Genomic DNA, 22,230 nt, shown 5'->3' on the forward strand with positions numbered 1-22,230 from the left:
CCGGCTCTTGCCGCTCTCCAATATGTCAGACGCACATTTAGGGGTACCACCCTTGTCCCGCCATCCCATTCCCATGCCCATCCTCAACCCCAACCCCACCCCACCCACCTCCACATCCCTCAAGCTGTCTAGTGCCAAGCTGCTTTTGCTTTTGCTGCTGCTGTTTACTTTTGATGATGCATTGCAGCGTAATAATTTCACGTAGACGTCCACGGCACGCAACAAACGACAAATGGCCAGGGGAACTACACTCAAACTAAAATTAAGACAAATTTGGGAAATTCGATTTATATATATATTTTTACTTAAAATCATAATTTTGGTTTTTCAAAATACAATGCCTGAAATGCTTAAAATTTGGTAAATTTTTTCAATACGAATAAATTGCTTAAATAAAAATAAAACTTTGTTGAGCATTTTTTGATAAGTGTATGAAGCGGTAGGAAATCAAGTGGGTCAACTGCTCGCGGACCGGCTCTTAGCATCTGGTCAGTTATAAAATGCTGTTTGGGCTCTACATCTGCCGGCCCACAGCAGCATTACTCATACGCAACGTGTCCCAGGGATTTTTCTCCCCGGCAGTTTAACTTTGCCGGAGCACAAGAAGAAGCTGACGGAAATTTAAGAGAAATTCCCACCGGCAGTCAAAGCGCTTCGAGCTACCATTCACACACACTTTCCCAACATCCACTCTCACCCACCGAAGGTGCCACACAAAGTCCCCATTCACCTCACTCACTCCGCCTTTGTCGGCAATCAATGAAAGCAATTTGTGAATCTCTTGTGCAATTCGGCGACATACAAACGAGCTCAAGGACACCCACACAAACACCCGGGAGGATATCCCGGCAACGGTATTGGCAGTGGCGATGAAAAATCTCGTATGCAAATCAAATATGCAAGATGATTTGTAAATTTTTCCAAATGTATTACATAAAAAAGCCAACAAACGAGTGGAGTCCCCCGAAGGAACCGTCACAACAGGATTCTCGGGCTTAAACTTTGTAAACCTGTTCCGCATCATCGACCCATCGGTGCTAAGCAAACATTCAAGCTGTGAGGATTATAAAAAGTAGCGAGGAAGGCAGGCAGCCACAGGATGCGAAAAAGGATAGCCCCGACAAACAGCCACCCCTGAAAATAAAAAAAAAGGAAGAGGAAAGGCACAAACAAATCCCCACACTTCCCAAACCCAGTTAGATCCCATTTCTTTGCCTCGCATGTTCGCATGTGCTAAGCTTTTTGTAGCTGCCACAAAACTGCTGCCGCCCCGCCTCTTCAACCGACCGCCTACTTAGGCATAATGATATATTTAGCTTGCCAAGTGATTGTTATTTGATATTCAACAGATTTCTGCTCTTTGCCAGACTTTGTGACTCCCTTTTTGGATGGGCCACGCCTTGTAAAGGTTAAATCGATGCGTGCTTGTATTATTTCATGAGTTTGCAAACATTTCTAACATCTATGGTGTATATAGTAGGTTCCTATCGGACCACGTGGCGTATGCGTAACGCCTGTCAAGTGCCAGTTGACCAGTCAACTGCACATGGAAAGTGATTTGTAAACAGACAAAATAGCCCGATTCCAGAATCCCTCTTCAAACGGCATATTTTTGGATAGACAATGAATGACACGTTTTGTCGCTTACATTTTTCATATTTTCATAGCTCATTGACTGTCGAGCGAAATGGCCTGGAACGGTTCAACCTGCTTACCCTTGCCACTTTTGCCGCTTTTTCCACACTTTCCTTGTTGTTTGACACTCGAAGTTTATGCATTTATTTGTAGCAGGCCGACGGGCTGCTGAGTTTGCCCGAGTCGTTGATTTAGTGTATTGTACTCGCTGCCATTGTAATATTTGTGTCTGAGAGCCCCACTTGAACGCTGTGTGTATGTGGGTGTGTGTGTTGTGCGAATTCATATGGCAGTCAAGTGGCCACTCGAGTTTATGTATGTAATTTTTATATAATAACTAGGACCGCCTTCAACTGCAGTCGCCGCAAAGTTTCATTTGCTTTTATGGCCCCACTTAGCACCATTAATGTCTATGGCCATCGATCACGAAACTAAGGATTGTATTTTAAATCCGCAAACAAAGGGTCCCAAAAGCGGAATATTTTCCGGCACAAGGCTAAGTCCCCCACAGCTCACTAAATATGCAAAAAGGGGTTTTCCGCGGCAGGCTTTACCTGTCGCATGCGAGGCAATTAGGAGCGAAAAGCGAAATGGACAGGTCCGAAGGCAAGGGATCCCGAATGGCTGATAGAACAGCCCATCGAAATTGTGACTAATACGCGGCAGTAACAATTCATTTAGATAAATCAGCCAGAGCCAGAGCCAGACAAATGAAGTTCATTCGTGACCTGTTCGAGTGCCATAAATAAGTCATTTAAAGGGGCAAGACTCAGAGTTACTAACTGGCCACATAAGCCACGTTGCATTGGCAATCAGAGCTGCTATTTATGCCCATGACAAACAATGACACTCAATTTCCGGGGCAACTCAGCTCAGTTCAACCCTTGTTGCTTATTAATTAAACTGATTAAATTGAACGTTGCGTGTGTCTGGCACTTTCATTGATTGGCCACCAACCACATTTGGGTGGAGAATGTGCCTTGGCCGGGGCTGGAATTCGGTCTGCCAAAGTTGTAATGTGGATAATCAGAGTCGTCATAATATCAATACAATTAATTCAAGCGCAAATTGAATTATTTGAATTAGGGGTCGATGCTTGACTTGGCTGCTGATTGAGTGACTGAATGCCAGCCTTGATTGATTAGATTCAGAAGCAACAGTTTAGGACAGGTCATTTCGTGAGTACCCTCTTGTAGTTGCACTAACTGGTTGCATAAAATGTGTCGCATCCGGAAAACTCGCTGCGCTTTGCATTTGGGCCGGACTTGAGCACGTTGTATCCATCTTTCAGCCAACCCCTGCGTTTTGCTCCCCTGGGCTGTTCACTTTGTTGCCCATCTTTTGCAGGCACTTAATGCGCTGCTGCTCCATCACCACCACCACTTCCACCCACTCGTTGTGCGATTCCCATTGAAAAACAATGCAGTGGGTACATGGAATGACAAGCAGCTGCAGACACAGGCGAATTTCAGCACGGAAGCGGAAGTCATTGTTGTCGCACAAAGGCGAACGCGTCGCAATTATAATAATTTTGATTGCACGCCGCCAGCCCCGCCAGCTTGTTATGCTTGGTGGTGCAGTGGTGCGGTGGTGCAGTGGTGCGGTGGTGCAGTATCCTGAATTATGCAGTCTGGCAGGGAAGAGGGGGGTAAGGACATCATCATCGTCACCATCCCGGGGATGAGGGACACACGTGCCTCACTTTTGTGTTCGCCCGTCGCTTTTATGGCTCTTTTTTTTTTAATTACGAGTGCTAGACAACGCCTGTTCGAAATGGAAAATGGAAAAACTGGAGTATGAGGTGGGCTGAGCCACTCTCTCGACAGCATCATCATCTCATTGAGTTTCCCCACCATCTCGCCCTGCTATTTGCTGGCCATACCCAACTAATTAGCTACACAAATAAGCAATTAACTGGGTGCGGGGCAGTTGCTGGCCCCTTAATTACACAAATTATTTGCCACAAAAACCTCGGAGTCGAAGGCATCGACTCAAGTGCACTCAAGGACATGCAGCTAACAAAGCAGTCCAGATCTAATAAGGAGCTATGAATGTGTGAGTTTCAGCGCTGTCCAGGACTGGGTCCTTGGTCAGCGGTTTGACCAGCAGACCGGCAGAAAGAAAGGAAAACAATTTTCTTGAAAGCTTTGATTTGACTAAGTAAACTGCAAAATCCCGTTGAGCAAAGTCGGGAAAAGGATGCAGCAGAAAAAGGAGACAACTATCATTTGCTTTTAATTTGACTCGAGGGCGTAATTAAAGAAAAATGCCAAGCCAACCCAAAGTCCTTTGATTGTAGGCCCGGGGCCTCCAGTTGCCACTTCTTCTTCTCTCTGGGCTGGAAATGTAAATCAGGACCAAAGGACCCACTGCCTGCCAGAGGAACAAACACGGAGCAAAGATGGATTTGCCAGCAAGGAGGGAAGCAGCAAGGAGGGGTTAAGGGCAGAAGGCCGTAATACGTTAATTGTTTTAAGAAAACAGGCTGAGACTGCATGTCTTGAAGGACATAAATCCCGTTTAACCTGACGCTGCAAAGCCAGAAACATTGGCAAGGAGAGGGCGCTGCAGAGAGGTTGCTGGCACAGTCCTCCAGCTGGCACATAAATTCTGCTCCTTTATTCCAGTTGCATAACATGTCCTGCGACACCGACAAAAAAAAACTAACACAGTGAAACCACCCGAAGACAGACCGACAGACGTGCTATATATAACGGCAACTTTTGCTGCTGACTTGGCTAGAGAGTTTCAAACCCATGAAATGATCGAATGGAATTTACCTAGCTTAAATTATAGCTAAAATGATAAATTAATTAATTACTTTATAAAATTTTTTATTTTTAAGAAATAATTCTTGGGGATTTTTACAATGCTATTTACAAATATATTAAAATATAAAACACATTGTATTTTACCAAGTCAGCTAATAGCTTTCATTTATTATTCAACTTGTTGGCTTGTGAATCTTGTGAAGATATCGATCTTGCATCTTGCCTTTTGAGAACTAATATATCATTGTGAAAAATTAGGTAGGCATACATTTTTTACTGACTGCAATAACCAAAAAAGTGTGTTACCTTTTCACAATTTATATACAATTGGTTGGCATAAATTCTTCACTACTCATCTAGCTCAAATAAGATTCCTTTCGTGTTTTTTTTATGGAATTCAGTTCAGCTTGACATAGGCAATGTGATATCTTAGATTTCAAAATAGTTAAAAGGTTACATCGTCTTAAAATCTGTTTAAAAGTCTTCTTAATAATAATACATCCAAGTGCTTTTCAAACTGAGCATACCCTTGAGTATATTGCATGCAATGTGCATGTGTTAAAAAAAAAGTGTCAAAAAACTAACAAGTTTAAATAGTGGAAGAGGAAGGAAGTTGGAGGATCTGGAGCTCCGACAGCAGCAGACGAAGTTATGCAAAGTCAGCAGAGGACATTGACATACCCGCAGGTCTGTATGTGTGTGTGTGAATGTGAGTGTGCGAGTGTGCGATTCAATTTGCAGTTGTGACACTGGAGCCAAGAGCAGAGTCACCCACACACACACGACAGTCAAATTGCCATATTTCATCTATGACTTTTATGACTTTTTCTTTTATTTTTCAACACTTTTAAGCAGGCGCCCAATTTAAGTTTTCAAAAGGACACAGTATGAAATTTTGCAGATTTCGGGTTGATTCCTAGGCGAGATTGGCTTCAATGTCGCCAACGCACTGGCTAAAGTATTCCCTGGCCAATCGACACTCCTCGCTGTCCACGAAAAATTGGCTGGGACACTTTTGCATGGCATGAATGCGTATGCATATAGTGAGCTGTAAAGCGAAAGGATTGCAGGACTCCTTGATGAACTCAATATCCGGCAGGTGGAGAGTGAAACGTCCGCCGTGCAGCGATCGGAAAAGCTCGCACTTGTTATAGGCATCCACCAGGAATGGAATCGATTCCAATTGAGGCTGCGGTGCAATGGTCTTCAGATTGATGCGAACGTTGGCCAAATCCAGTCGATAGGGTGGATCGATTTCAATATAGCCGGAGCTTATATAGTTGCACTCCTCAATGCACTGTTGCGATGCGAGATTGATTTATCTGGGCCTAATTCAATTTACCTGCTCACCATATTAATCGTATAGAGTTCGGCAAAGTTGAATTTTCGGTGGGTCGGCAAGTTAAGGCTTTTTCTGCACTCGACATTGCCTTTGTCCAAACTGGGGCGTGTCAACTGACAGCATCTGATCGATAAATCCTGATAGAATATTTATAAGTTATATAATTGATCTCAAAGCTCAAGGCTTACATACTGCTGCCTTTTTCCTATGCATTTTGCACTTCATTTCACAGTTTATCAATGGCTATTATTTAAAATCATTATTTATATTTTAATCATTGAAATCTCCATAGTCAGTTTCTCTACTCACAAAAATTAAGAAGACCTGCAACCGATTAGACATTCTAAACCGAATGCTGCTCCAACCCAGTTTGTTTCAAATGTGTAGAGCAATATTGACTAATTAAAATATGTTTAATTGACCAGAGTGAAACGAATTATTTAACGGAAACGTGTAATCAAAAAATACTCTCACCTCCGCGACGTTATAAGCCATTAATGCCTATGCTGGCAAAAGTGCAATCCAATACGGCCAAGCCTCGAGACATCTTGATTAATTGGGTTGGCACGCCATCAGATTACGTATACGTCACGTTGCCAGCCTCAAGGTCAAACCCCTTGGCCCGCTGTGAGTAAATAAATTGTTTGGCGTTGTTAACTAAATTTTGATTACCCCAGGAAAGGGCAAAGGGGCGTGGCATCGGCCAACACTCTTTTTCTTGATTTATTGATATGCTAATTGAGTATTTGCACGTTGGTCTTGGCTTGGTCCTTTTTTAATGGCTCAAAGAGTGCGTCGGCGTGTGGGTTTCGGTAGCCATTGGAAGTTATGAGCCATGGCACGCCATTTGCATGGCAGCGTGTTGTTCAAATTAATTGTAAATGGTTGTAATTTGCTGTTGCCGCCAACGCCGGCCGTCGGTTCGCTTTTCGCTTTTACAGTTTAATTGCAGCTTAAGGGGGAGGGGCCGCGAACTTGGACCTTCGAGAGAGCAGCGGGCAGGCTTAATTAATTTATGGCCATGGCCAAGTGCCCGCCCCCTCCACTCCCCGTTTAAATACACGTCATTTGAAGTTTGAGCGTGTTTAACGTGACGTATGAGTGATTTATGTTGATGGAGTGCACATTAAGCGAGGTTGAGGCAGTTAAACTGCCAAAGGGTCATCAATTGAGTTGATGTGCAAGGACTTAAGTCGAGTCCTTACCTCCCCTCCCGTCTTCTGCACTGTTGCGTGCCCACAATGTCCTGTCAATTCCAACTTGCCCCCACCCTTTCTCCAAGTGTCTGGCCGGCAAGCAGCTTAGTTCGCTTTGTGAATTGCCGATGGCTATATAAATAACATGTTTATGTATAATGAAGCTTTTTGTGAATAAATGACAAGGCAAATATTTAAGCCCCCTGCTGACAAGCGCACACGAACGTGCATCAGTTATGCTTTTCCGCTTGGGGACTTTTTTCCAGCATAATTACTTAAATACAAGTGGGAAATATTAAGGTTTCTGTTCCTGATTTTTGTTGCTGGGCCAGGAAATGTTTTCTAATGAAATTATTATCCTCTCGTGTCATACTCTTCCTAAAGCAGTATATTTAATTGGTAATTTAGCTTGTAGTTACAATATAACATTACTATATACATTTTATTTAAGTTTTTTTTTTATTTAATAAAAATAAATGATTAAATAGCATTAATCTATTATTAATAATAATATTAATTCCCTTAGAAAGGGCATTAAATCTAGTCTTTTTCAGCCATACTTACTCCCCAAACTGGTGGTTAGTTTGGCACGAAATTTAATTATATCTACAGGATTTCCCCCTCTCAACAACGAAAAGACCCTGGCTGTGCGTTGAAATTAGTAGGAAATTGTTAATGCGATAACAGATTTTGCCAGAGTGTGCACCATGTAGGGCTTCTTTTGGCCTGGTTACCTAGTTGCCTTGTTGCCTGGCATCCGTGCAAAAAAGGCCTAGCGGAGTGTGCGGATATTTTTATTGTGCCAAAACAGATTTAAGTTAAGTCCGACTTTAAGCGGTGGAAGTTCGTTGGTACGAAATGCCACAACACGGCACATAAATCGTTGGCAGCTCACGAGAAAGTAGAGCTCCTGGAGCAAGTGAAAATTCAATTGAAAATGCATTTGTGGCGAAATCTGGAGGAGGGATTTCGTTGGCAGCTAAATTAAAGACGCAACTCACGTGGTTGCTGGCCAAAAAGGGGCGGGAAGCTGTCGCTTTCGCCCCCTCACATAAATCAGTTTTAAATGCGAATAAATAAATTGGCCAGCAGGTGGAGTTGGAGTGGGTGGTGGTGCACTTCCAGCCACTGCGGCCAGGCGAGGTCACGGTCTCTCGAGCTCACCGCAAGCACAACTCCCAGCTTAATACAAACACTTCGTTTTCAAAATTTATGCGCGCAGATTGCCAAGAGAATGTAGAACAAGGGGGACGCACAAGCGAATGTGTCGCCATGTTTGTCTTGTATCTTGGCTGCTTAGCAGCCACTTGGTTATTTATTTAAACTTTGAGTACACAGAGGAAAAAGTTGCATATATTACAAAACAAAACAGCGGGAAAAACCTGTGCAAGTAATATATAAGCTTTATTGTTGGTAATCGTATTCAAACAGCTCATTAATTTGTGGCAGCAAATATTTAAGTAAATAATTAATTTGAATTAAGGTACCCTTAGAAATTGTTAGAGGTATAATCTCAAGAATGATTTAAAAATAATAAGAGGATTAAACTAAATATTATATTTAAATTTAGTAATTGTTTATATTCGTACAAATATTTTCTCATTTTCGGCCTGATATAAATACTTAGTCAAGACTTAAAAGTATTCATTAACTAAAAAACACTCTGTAGCTGCCAAATATTTAAGAATATTACACCCCTTATAATCCTTTCAGCAAAGAACCAAAGATTCATTAACTAAATGCAACTGAGCATGAATATTATTTTATCCGTGTAGATTCTGTCTTTGAGCTCCTCATTTCACAGCTACATCTCATCCACTTGGCTGCGTTTAATCAAAGGGATTTTCGTTGCAAAATTTAACTAATTTACTTTGTTACCATTTTGTTTTTTTGGCGTTACAATATTTGGCCTTTCACTCGCGAACATCCAGAGCGCCCTATTGAAATTTCATAGTCTAATTTTGGGCGCAAATTAAATTTTAATTACGCACCCTTCCCTTTTCCCCATCCACAAGCTTTTCCCGTCCATTTTGGCTTTTTGCAGCTCGATTGGCTTAATTGGAAACGCTCTGTGCACGTATCCTATACATATGTGTGCTGGTGTGTGCGTGCTTGTGAGCGAGTGTGTGTGGGCAGGCACTTTGATGCCTTTGACAACACTTGTGTTGGGTGCCCGAAACGCGTCATTTATTTTTAACCTTTGCCCTGGCCATATTTCCAGTCGTGGCAAACAAGATTAAACCATTTCCTTCTGGCACGCAGACATTTGGGCGCCCCTGATAAAACAAATATATTATACATGTGCAGCGGAAAAATTGTACTTTCATACGCAACCAAAAACCAGAAAGCAGAAGCCAAAAAATAACGCAATTAGCCGCTTTACTCTGTTTGTACAAGGCGATGATAAGTGAGCCACAGGAGAAGCCAACAAAACACACACACACAGATAGTTTTTGCAGATGTTTCGGCTGCAACTTATTTGGTTTTTGCTCAGCAGGAGGAGATGATCGCAATTCAGGAATTTGAAATTAAATTAATTTCATTTGGCAGACGAAAAACATCTATTGGTGTTTTTGCACTGATGTTAATTGGCAGCCAAGGACCCATCTTCATTTGCCTGCATTTAATCAACTTTTTTGATTTTATTCAACAAATTTGTTTCTAATTTGGGGCACAGAATGCGGAGCACAAACATCAAGGGGCTCCCAGCTCGACCAATTCGGTAGTGGATCATATTTGCCAGCAGTGACAGGTTCAACATTTGGCTATTTGCATAGCAGGGAGATTGGGAGCAAACTGCAGACAAACGAACTTCATCAGCAAATTAAATCTTTGCTCTCGTGCTCATCCCCTCAAAATACAGAGAATGTCGAAGGACATATAATGGACCCCTGTTTCAAGAGATTCTCGGTGACAGTTGGACATTTTACCCCAGTGAGCCAGTCATAATTACATCCAAATTGAGAAGCCAACTGCAATGTCAGTTGCACTTCATTGAATCAAAAAAAAAAAAGGAAAAAAGATGGGATATTATGTGACAGGACGGCAGTAAATATGCAAACTTTTGCAGCGTTCGGCTAATGAATTTCAATAAAAGTATTCCCCATTTCCGCTGGCGCCATTGTTGAGCGATCTATCACGCATTTCCCGGCCTCAACCGCTTTCCCCTCTTCGCCACCATGTTGACATTGACAAGTTGGCAGGCGAAGCGGAATGCAATCAATATCCAATATTTACATGTATTCCGTACCCCATTCCGACATGTGGACTAAGGGGGGGTGATGGCAAAATTGAAATGCAGCTGCAACATAAAATAGATGTCAATTCTGCTGGAACTGACAACAATACAAATTGAAAAGAAAATGGCAGCAGAAGGATGGGGGGTAATGGGCAGATAAGCGCACACACACACACCTACAGTTTCCTCCCGCATAATTGTAATCAGTGTTTACAATCATTTGCGCCATTTGCCCATCGAAACGCAGGACGAGTATGCAATCCGAAAAAGTATGCAATCCTTCCGCAGAAGAAACAACGACCACATGCAACTCAATTGTAGGCTGACCCCTGACCCCCTTACATGTGCTGGCTGGCGAGAAAAAGCAGCTGGGGTAGGAATAACACAGAGGAGCGATGAAAAAACGAAAGCGCCACTACTATGAAACAGCTTCAACATAAAATTTTACGAGTCGTTTACACAAATAGCAACACTGTTGCCAATAAACGCCGCCCCCTCAACCCTTGACCCCACTCTCTTTTAGGGCTTGTACCTTTACTCCCCCCACCACCCCATTCCAACTATAAACCAGCCACACACCCACACACCGAACCACCCAACCACCCATCCACCCACAGCGTCCAAGAGCATTCGTTTTTGCCATTTTTATATTGTTCCAAAATGTTTTCGTTTCAACGCTTTTATATTTATTTTGTGCACGGGAAAAAAATTGCTTGTAGCTGCATTGGCATTGTAAAAGTGAGGCGGGGTGTGCGTGTTGTGTTTGCTAAAATAATGGATTTTTATGCGCATTTGTTTGCACGATGTCGACGACGGAAGTGGCGGCACTGGATGAAATTGAGGGCGGGGGAACGGAAACGGGAGCTGCCTCGGATGGCTTTGTTCTCGGTGGCGCATTCGCGAAAATGATTGGGAAAATCAGTAAAGTGAAATAGAACGAAAAAGAAATGGCAATGTGACAACTGTGAAACGAAGTTTACGTATGCTCTTAGGGAAATAAAATTCTTACAAAATTTGCTTTTCTAAAAATACATCCTTTAAACCAACTATAATATAATTTAAACGATAAAAAAAACTGTTTTAGAGGTTTATAATTTGCCAAATGGAAAATCGAACCTACGGCTGTCAATTCAGTTATTTTCAACACAAAGTTATTTATAAACAAAATCTTTGTTAAGGACCTGATATTAAGCTTTTTATAAATAGAGGGTAAGGGAAGTTCAATTTATATTAATAATTGTATACATTTTAAATAAAAAACAAACTGACTGCCAAAGTTGCTTAAGGCTTTCTCCCACTAAGAGTATACAAATTGTACGAGGAAGCGTGGTAAAAATTCATGCTCATGAATCATGTGCCCGTGGGTCCTTGAACATGTGCTTGTGTGAGTGCGGCGGCAAACAATTGAATGCTTATAGCATCGACTTTTGATTGGCGTTATGAACGGAACTGCGGAGTGGTTTTGGATGTGGAAGCCAAGGCACGCAGACAATGAGTGTAACAAGGCAATTAAATTTTACGCATACGCACCTGGAAATACGCAACCTGGAAAGCTGCCTCAACCTCGAGATGAAACTTAAGGGAAAATGCAGGTGGAAAGTCCAAAACACGACTGCACCGACTAAGCGTGGCCCAGGCAAATATTTGACAGTGAAAAACAAGAGAGCAGCAAATGAAAATGGCAAACAACAAGTGAAGGGAGTAAGTCGAGTGGGTATTACGAATGCACCCGCTGCTAACACTCAGTTTCAAAATGCGCTCACGTAGCGATAGCATATAGAAATAAGCGCAGCTTCAAGGAATGCCAAATTTACGTGTAAGCTCAGTTGACTTAAGCCGGGATCTTCATTTTGAAGTATACGAGAATGGCTTGGCGTGTGGGATATGGGTCAGATTTGTTAGCTCAATTCTTTTTTATTCGCAACAAATTCGGAAACGAAAATCTCCTTGAGGGAGCAACGACCGCAGATCATAAAATATTATGTTATGGCCAACTCGACGGCTGCTGCTCATAGACAGGGCCCAAAGTGATAACGCTACACGGTGCCCACACACACGACTAACAATAAACTACAAATGGCTTCCAAGCACATAAAAGGCATCCCTTGCAAGTGTGTGTGTGTGTGTGAGAGTGTGTTGGGTGTTCATATGGATACACTCGTTCACGTCCTCACTTTTTGGCATTTTTAGCGTTACCTTTTCCTCGGTGCCCCGTTTCCCCACTTTTCCCCAGTTGCCTTTGTCAATGATGTCGTTTTGTGCGGCTTTCACCTAGTTTAACTCTGTCTTTCCACCCCCCTGATTTTCCCTACCCCACCCTTTCTCACTACGGTCCTCTGTTAATAGTTTGCCTTGCCGGGAAAATCCACATGCCCCTTTTCATTTATTTTTTTTTTTTCAGTTTTTATGGGGAACGCGCTCGCGAGCTCCTTTCGTTGGCTTTGCGCTTCTAAATCCATCTTCCCCTCCCTTTTTTTTTGTATATTTGTATGTCACAGTTTGTTGTTGCCATTACTTTTATTATTTCTATTTTCATGATATTCTTAGTGTAAGCCTTTCCCACCATTTCCCCACTATCAAGCGTAGCGAGTGCGTTTGTGTCATTTTGTCACATAGTTTTCATGTTTTATTTAGCCATGTCTGATCCGATGTCCCTTCCAGCTCCTTAATTTACGGGCTGCCCCCCGGGCAACTTGGTACTTTACAACTTTGTGGCCATTCGACGCCGAAACGCACCTTACTCATATTTTTAATGGCCCCGGCTGCCCAGAGATATCCTCTATCTCCAGAGAGTGGGTGGAGAAGGTCTAGCTCCAAAGTCCACGCCCAGTTTTAATTACTTATCAAGTTTTAAATGCCCGCTTTTCACAGCCAACTGCCTTTTATTGGGTGGACATTCGGCTCGCATTGTTTGTCTCGTTTTATGTCCTGACCGGTTCCGCACTGCTGCGCACTCTGTCATAAAATTGTTAATGTTAATGTCCTTTGGCGTAAAATGGCTTTTGAATGGCTCTGGCGGACAGTCCGCGATTACGTCTCCCATTTCCCCGCCTAATTAAATGTAAATTTCAATTGATTGTCCTGATTTCGCTGATTCCTATGCCCAACCGCCTACCACGGGGCAGGAAACTAAGCCAACAAGTTCTCGAGTACATAAGTCCTTTGGAGAGCGCATGAACGTAGTATGTAGCATTCTAGTTCTTGGCAAGGACTTGTCGTAGTTGCAGTCAAGTTGTATTTAAAAGGATTATGCACTCGTGTGTGGCACTCAGACGACTCCGTGCCGGAAATGCATTGTAAGCAGTCGCCCTGCTTTTCTCTCCGCTGCGAAGATAAATAGCCCTTCAAGTGCAAAACAATTGAACTGACAGTTGAGCACTACACGGGAAAAAAATACAAATCAATATGATACTAATGCATTAATATTGATTACTCTTTCTTGATTTCTTGTTGTGAAATCTCAAGGACTTTGGAAGTTTTAATTGGGAATTGTTAGTCAATAAACTCATCAATATGGCCTAGCTTTTCTCTCTCTGCAGGAAACTGCGACATCTTGTTGAAGGTGAAGTGGAGCCGCGAGGAAAATAAGAGCAGTGCGAGATGGCACAAACAATTGCAGTACGATAAACTTTTATTGAAAAACATTTTAAATGTATAGAAGTTTGTTTGGCCCTTGTTTCAGCCCTGACCCTTTTGGCACGGCTCTCCAACGCCCCCAAAGGAGAAAGTTTTGCGAGCTCCAGAACCGGGGCGACATTATTCATCAGCTTGTCACACACATGCTGAGGGAGTCCGCCGGAGTCGATGTCCTCTGATTGGACAGATCCTGGCCACAATGTCCGCTGCATTTGCCAGGTTCTATTCCTATTTCCATTTCCATTCGAATTGGAAATCTTGCACTGGCATTTGACGTTGAATTTAATTTGATTTGCTTATTTTTTGCTGACTTTTAACATTTTCCAAGCGAAGCGTAATTTTGATTAAATTAATTTCTGCAACTAAAGCAAAATTGTTCAGTCTGCCAGTGGTTGGTTAAATTTATGGGAATCCAGTTATTTTCGATGCTCATAAATTTTTCCTTCTCAACATGTGCATCATTGTTTATGTGCATACTCATTCGTACGCATCGAGTAAGAATCATTTGGCTTAGGTATTGTACATGTCTTGCCAGGGGTATTGTTATTCCAACGCTTGTCGGCAATTTGTAGGCCGAATCAAATGCCGATCAACATGAACTACTTTCCGATTTACATGCAGAACACTTGGCTAATCCGGCAATCGACTACGTCCTGTTTTCGGCCACATTTGCATTGTGTGTGCATGTGGCTGATACGAGTACGAGTTCGAGTACGATACTCTTTTAGTTGGCAGTTGCCAAACTGGCGGTTGCGGGGCACTGGTTTCAATTTTTGTGTGCTGTTTTCTTGGCCTCCGCCTTGTTGGCATGGCATTTGGCCAATTGTGTGGCATCGGAACCTGCTGAGTGGGGACAAACAACATGGAGAGTCACCGACAAACAGACAGGACGTGGGCTTTCCTTTTTGGCTCCCTTTCTCTGTCTCTCTTTATTGTTATTTCTTGTTGTCCAGGGCAAAGTTTGTTTTGTCTGCCGCAATCCTCATCGAAATGCATATCGAAGGGTCTGCCTCCTTGGCCCTTGTTTTTCCCCTAATCCTTAGCACTTCCCAAAGACATTAATAAAGCAAAGATAAACTAACCGAAAAGAGCATTAAAATTTACTTACTGGCTTAACCGACCATAAACACAGCTCCCCGCCCAAATCGGCCAAAAACAAAAAGGATAACGTCTGACCTACTGTAGCACACTTTACGGCTGACATTTGCCGAAAGGAGGAGCCAGTACAGGTGGACCACCACATGTTAAACAGACGCCTTCGCGTTGGAGCATAAGCTCGCTTTTCGCCCCAGAAATCCCTTTTAATAGCAAGCGAAACGAACACGTAAATGAGCCAGCACATTACACATACGCAACGGGGACCGGAGCATTATGCACTCGCTTTTGCCGGCCAGGAAAGTCCATTTGCTCCGGCGATAAATTAACAACAACAAAGTCGAGAAAGGAGGGGAGATTGAGTCAAAGTGCCTGTTGGCCAGTCGGTCGGTGAGTCAATGAATGGAGTGAAATTACTTAATGGTACGAAATTGTACTTTGCTTAATTACTTGGCCACTGATACCACAAACAGAGCACACACAAGGCCACACAGGCATATAGCACATATAGCATACAGCTTATAGCACACAGCACACAGCAAAGCTTGTATGTCATTCATGCGTCGCAACGTAGTCGTGGGTGCCGTAAAAACAACTTTACGTATTTCGCCCAAGCTCGTAAACTTAAGCAAGTGTGTGTGTGTGGCCCTTGTTTACGACACTCGCCTTCTTCGCAGTTGCCTTTCTCCTGGCGGACTTAAATAATTCCTAACCTACTATTTAATTGGCACGCGTAAGCGATGTCGTTGCGCATACGCCATGTATGACATTTTAAATTGTTTATGAGCAGCCCGGGGCTAACTGAGCGTAAACTGCGGCTGTCAGTTGAAGGTTGGCACCCACCACACCACACCACACCACACCACACCACACCACTCCAGCCCATTGGTTAATAGAATAAGGGTAGCCCCGGCCGGTTAATTGTTGGGAGAATTGCTCCGCTGCCAATGGAAACGCGTTGCTACTTCCTGATTTGCTTGGGGCATTCGGGTTATCACTTTGGGTTAAGTGGTTCTGGTTTAATTGGCAAAGTTTTTGGCCAGCGCCTGCTCCTCCTGGGCCGCTTGTTGCGTCCCACATCCGCTAGCGTTTACCAGCGGTTTCCGGCCATTCCCACCCACCCTGCACACTGTGTGCAAATATTTGTTTGCCAAACTCAACTCATGGAATGGGGGAGAGTTGAGCCCCATGGTAGGTGTTGCTGTGACAGTGTTTGTACATGATTTGTTATGTGAAATGTACACACGAGGGCAGGGTGCCGGTCGGCTGTCTGTGTTTGTCGAGCGGCTCGAAAATATTTTAATAATAATGCCAGTGCATTAACTCTGGGCCGACTTGTAATTGCATAATAACAATGTTCTGCTTCTGTTTGCCCGCCGGCGTCAAATCAATTTTGCGCCCACTAAACAAACAATGAAATTACGCAGGACACTCCTTGTTCCCCTTCCCCTTCTCTTTATTTGTTTGTACTATATGTTTGGGTAAATTATTAAGGCCTCATTTCATGTCACTGCTGTCCGTTCGATTGTACATTGTGCCATTTTATTAGTTTCGAATTTGGGTTAATTAAAAATTTATTTCGTTGTTTTGTGCGCCACTCTGATTACCCACACAAGTGCATACTCCATAATGTGGGCATACATTATGCTCATTGCATATGCCCATGCACATACCCATGCCCATACCCTCTCTACCATATAGTCCCCTGGAAAATGTTGCGAAATGCAATCGATTTTGCATTCCGACCGAATTTATGTCCTTTTCATATTGAAATAGCCTTCGGGGCGTTGGCGTGGACCCCTGCTCTTATCGAAGTAATTAATATGAATTCATTGCAAATGTGTTGCATTCTTAAAAGCTGGCTCGTTACAGCATTAGGACTTGTTCATATTTATGCGATCAATTTGCCTTTGAATGCTGTATAGTACAAAAGGAGCTGCAGCGGCAGCTGGAGCTGGAGAACATTTTCCAGCAGATATCACAAATCAGCAATGGAAAAGTAAACGGCTAACAAATATTTATGGCAAAGGGAAGCAGCGAGCCAAAGGAAGTGGAACGCCTGCAATATTTATTACAAGTTGCATTCAGTCAACAAGCACAATGGCTGCCAGGCGAAAGAAAACAAACAGCTGAAAGCAAGAGCGCAGCAGTCTATTGCCATTCAAGGATCTGACTCCCAAGCCAGCCCCATTTGCAATCCCAATTCCAACCCAGTCCAAGGCGGCCTGCAGTGAGGAGAAATCATTTGAATAAAAGTCAATGTCATGCCATGTAAGGAAGACAGCGAATAAATAGTCGCAGTCAGAATATCAGGCACTGAACTGTTTTCAGACATGCTATTGGGGACGAGGTGTGGGGGTTCTTGGCCAAGTGGCTGGCACGAGCCTTCATTCTGGGCCAGGAGACTTGGAAAACACGATAAATATGGGGCGTATGTGTAATATGCTAGACAGCGAAAATTGTATAAGAAATGCGATTGCAGAGGCAAAGTGAGGCGGTCCGTGCTTAATATATGTCCTCCCACACGGAAAACAAAGTTACTTTATATATTTATTCAGTGCACATAAATACATTTTCTTGCAGAAACATTCTCTGTTTTTATTTGGATTGCTTTAATTTTAAAATCTCAAAAACTAGATTTTTGTAAAAAAATCCTTTTTTCATAAAGAATAATGGAATAACATATGGGAAAATGCAATCTGATTGGCAATTTTATTACGATTTAGAACTGTTTCTTCTATTATTTTAAATTTATTTGGAATGGAATATATATATATCTATATATATTGGTTTTCTTAGTTTTCTGTGGAGTTGTTAAAAGAATTTCAAGAAACGGAGACAAGGTATATTTATATAGTATTTTAACTTGACAAGTAAAACTTAATTCTTATGCATTTTTCTCTCTGTTATGGGACCCCTTACCCCGTGTTCTAAGCAAAAGGAAATCTCGGTCGAGCTGGAAGACATTTAATTTGGCATAAAATGAGCCCCGCTGACAGATGGCCCAACAGATGATGGGGGCGGCGACGCAGGTAGTCCTTTCATGGAAGGAGCCAGCAATGATGCTGACGTCGCGACTGGAGCCATTTCTTCGACTGGGTTTGCCCTCTAATGTATTTTCATTTTATAGGCTCATTAAATTACGCTTTATTGCCGTTAAAATAAAATATTATGTGATAAAAATAACCGTTCTGGGGCAGGGTGGACCAGCGGTTGTCGCTTGAGTGCCCGGCCATAAAGCGGGGCAATGAATACAGCACATCTGTAAGGCCATATGCACATATGGTCGCTTGCATTCTGCACTTCCTTTAATAATTCCGCACTTTCTTTAATACCCCACACAGTATTCACTAAACATTGCCATCAAAGTGGGTTGGGCCGTCTGGCTGGTTGGCAAATCTAGTTTCCATGTCGGCCCAATTTGGTGCATGTTTGCTGGGATAAATTTATTTCTCCGCTTTCACGCTTTTTCGTTGTTTTTAATTATTCCACTTTTGTTGTCTGGCCAGGGAATTTTCTTTTCCTTTTGCCTTTTCGTTTTATTTTTATTTTTTTTTGGGTGGATTTTGTCGGCTTGTCACATTTGAATGAAATGAATGAATGAGCCAGCAGCAACTGGGGACCACCGGCTGCACTCTGCCGGGCCAAACTAATCGGATTAGTGTGTCCTACTCCCCTATTTTTTTCACCCCGTTTGTACCCCGTTTTGCACGTGTGACGGATGGGTCCTTGTTCACCGAGGAAGGATATTTTCCGGGAGTCAGGCAGTGCGACTGCCGCTCGTTAGCCCAAGTGACCTCCATTCGGGACTCGGCACGTTTTAGTGTAATTAAAAAGATATCCTGGCAGACAGTCGGTTGATAGTGGTTCAGTCACACAGTCAGTCAGGATGGATTCCAGCACCAGCAGCAACGCTTTTCAACTGAAAAGATTTCTCACACCAACAGGAACAGCGAGTGACGTGACACGACTGCAGGAGGAAATTGTTGTCATTTCAAATGGCGAAAGAACATAATTTCTGACGTATGCGATTACGGAGACTTGCATTGCGCAACGGCTCACGAAAACGATGGAAAACAGGACGAGGGACGAGGGACGAGGGACGAGGGAGGACGGACGAAGGACGAAGGACAACTGAACCGTAGACAAAGGCCAAAACGAAACAAAAAGCGACAAGCAATAAAATGAGAAACCGCGCAGTAGTACGGCTAAAGCCAGGCCAAAAGCACATCAATCAACTATGGTGCGGGCGGTTTCCACAAAAGAGTGGCGAGGAATGTGAAAGGATAAGCGTATTGTGCGAAAGAAAGTATTCGCCCTGTGTGCATTTGTGTGCTCTGTTCTGGTTGCTCCCACAACTGCTGTTTGTTGTTAGTTTCATGCCGCACTGACGACCACAAAGTACCTACAAGTCACGACTAGAGTCACGGCACTCACGGGCGGGGTTGCCACAAAAAAGGGGCAGCGGGGCAGTAGGGATCTAGGGGTTTTGGGTGGCCAGTCAGTCAGTTAGAGAGGCAGCCAGACAAACACGGGCATAAATATAAAATATGTACGTGCGTGTGTTGCGGTGCGCTCAACAAGATTAAAGTGTTGCCAGCTCTGGGGGCAGAAACAATAAAAAACTAAAGGGGATTTCGCTTGGCTTAGGCGAGCAGAACAGGGAATACCCTAAAAACATTGGCTGCAACAGCTGCACCTCAAATATTAAATATTGATTAAATCTCACATAGAAAAAGTGTCACAATATTTGTGACTTTGACTTATCAAAACAGATACTTTCTATGTTAAAAATTTATTAGCTTGAATGGAATTATTTTCAAAATAAAGGAATGGAACACAAAAAAAAAATGTATCAAAAAAGTGCAGTCATTCAAATAGAAAAATGCTGTAATTATTAAATGGTTTGTGCTTTCAAAATGTAATCTAACTTCGATTTAATGAATATAAAGAAATGGAAAAATAAAGTGCATAATAAATGCTGTAATTATTAATTGGTTAGGTATTTAAAAATAAACGGTTGAAGTACAAAAAAATCTTATCTCTTATTTATTTACGGAAAATCAAAAAAATATATATCCTAGCAGTAGCTTATTAAAAGCTCTGATGTTTTGACTTGTTTGGTATTATATAAAACAATACTGAGAGATTTATTTTTCTTATTATTTTAATATGTTTCCGGCACTAAGAAAACAAAGCTGCCTTCTCTTGTCCTTTACTCAGAGGGAAATGGCAAATGGGATTGAGTCAACTTTCAAAAGTCGAATGAAAAGAGGCAGCCTGAGTAAGGCGAAGAACATTGTTGCCGCAACACAATTAAATGTGGCAATTTCATATTCAGTTCTGCCGTTCGTGCGCAAGTGCGCGTGTGTGTGTGTGCCCTGATTAAGATGGCTGGAACACACACGAAAAAAAAGGGGGTCGGTTAGCTGACCCAATTCCTGCCACGCCAGTCATCCAGTCAGCCAGCCAGCCAGTTGAGCCAACAATTAATCTCTGCTGGGGGACAGTGGCACATCGCACATATAAATGCCGGTGGAAGATGCATGTGGGTATTATTTTATGGCTCATGGTAATTACAGGTGTCGCTATAATAAATTATCTTTGAATTTACTGTTTGTCGTTCTCATCGTTCTCGTCGTTGTTGTCTGTTGTTGTCGGTATCGTTATCGTTGTTGTTGTCGTTGACGTTGCCATAGTTAATGTTGTTGCTGGTATTTGGCTGTACGTTGTTCTTGTCACCGGAGGAGTCTTGTCGGAGGATCCTTTGGCCAGGATAGTCCATGGGTGTGGGAGTGTGAGCGGGGATAATTGGCTGGCCAACTGGTCCTGCTGTTGCTGTTGCTACTGGTGCTGCTGGCAGCTCACAGCTCACAGTTCGCATGTCCTGCCATTGATAAGCTTTATTAAAAAGGATAATGAGCCTGTGGTTGTAAGCTTGCGCCAGTGTGCGTGTGCCCGTGTGTACTGCGGTTTTGTAGTTTCGTTCGCGTGTGTGTGTGTATGCCCACTGCCCCAGAACATACATGTGTCCATTATAAGTTTCGCCGTTGTTTACGAGTTGTTGTCGGCTGCCGTAGTTGTTAATAGTTATGAGTTAATGGAGTTTTTGCCACCGCTACCACTGTTTGTTGCCTTCCGTTTCCATTATTATTTTCGGATTATTATGATTACTTTTGTTTGGGCGCATAATCAAATTAACTGAATGCGAGCCCTGCCACTTCCGCTTCTGTTGCTGTTGCTGACAAACAAGTTTATTTTTTTACACGAACTCATGCCCTGCAAACACCCCTATAATTGCATAATCAAGCGCCTTTTTTTGCGGGGTAACTTTTCTCAAACGAGTTTTTGATGTAACTGATTTCGGTTTGATTGGACTCCATAAAGTTATACGGATATATCGATCGATGGTGTTGCAGATGTTGTTTCGTCTCCTTTTTTTCATACTCCATAACCTTTTGTGACTTACTTTTTTAAACGAAAAGCCCGTAAAACAACAACAAATGTTATATAACTATTTGAAACATTTTTAACACAGTCTAACTTCAAAGAAAGAACGAACTTCAAAGCCCATGACATAATCCATTGAAATCGGATTTCTGAAGGACTCAACATTTACAGTTTGTGGCTAAATAACCAAACTTCAAATGTTTTATTAGAATTAAGGAGTGAAATAACCTTTAACATTTGTGGACGCTTTAGTTTTAAATCGTCATAAATGTGGTGGATTAACAAAGAGCTACCATCAAAACCAATCTTCAAAGCCACTTACTTTCAAAAGATTGAAACAAATAGCAAGAATAAAAGGTAGCTGAAATATATAAATCTACATTACGCTTAGTATTTCTCATATATTAGAACACTTCGTAAAGCTCTTGTTGGTAGAAAAACATTTTTTTTGGTTACTCATTCGGTGGCCCAGTTAGTTTATCCACAAGGCTCCAAACCTTTCCCTGGCATTGGACTATTGATTTTGCCGGTCTGCATGGGGGCGGCCTTGTTGTGTCTGCATTTCAACTGGAATTTAAATGGTTTTCGAACCCGAAATCCTGTCGAGAAGCACGTTTCGAATGCACTTCACATGCAGCAAAATCGCTTCCGTTTCTGGATTTTATGGACTTACGTCGCCGCTTGCCGTCTGAGTTTGCCGTTTGGGATTAAAGTGTCCAAGTGGGAGATGGTTAGAGGGGCACCGCTGGCAGTAGGTCGGTGGTTTGGTGGTTGGGTGGCTGGGCTCCCAGAGGTGGTTTAGCTGCTTAGTGCGGTTTGGTCAAGGGTGACAAGTACATGAAGCTGTTCGGTCTGTTTATGCATGTG

General features: G+C 42.7%; 2 protein-coding genes across 8 annotated transcripts in view; both read right to left on the bottom strand.

Moving 5' to 3' along the window:
- LOC108143828 (hemicentin-2) overlaps positions 1-22,230 on the bottom strand; it is a 112,727-nt gene that overhangs the window by 44,853 nt on the left and 45,644 nt on the right. The window lies entirely within an intron of this gene.
- Positions 5,296-5,961, bottom strand: LOC108143724. The gene is made up of 3 exons (XM_041708953.1): positions 5,941-5,961; positions 5,757-5,885; positions 5,296-5,703 (listed from the first exon to the last, which is right to left on the bottom strand). Exons 1-3 carry the CDS (start codon positions 5,959-5,961, stop codon positions 5,323-5,325), a joined length of 531 nt encoding a protein of 176 aa, XP_041564887.1. The 3' UTR covers positions 5,296-5,322.

This window comes from Drosophila elegans, unplaced genomic scaffold (genome assembly GCF_018152505.1).
Source record: "Drosophila elegans isolate 14027-0461.03 unplaced genomic scaffold, ASM1815250v1 contig_468, whole genome shotgun sequence".
In the NCBI taxonomy this organism is placed as follows: domain Eukaryota; kingdom Metazoa; phylum Arthropoda; class Insecta; order Diptera; family Drosophilidae; genus Drosophila; species Drosophila elegans.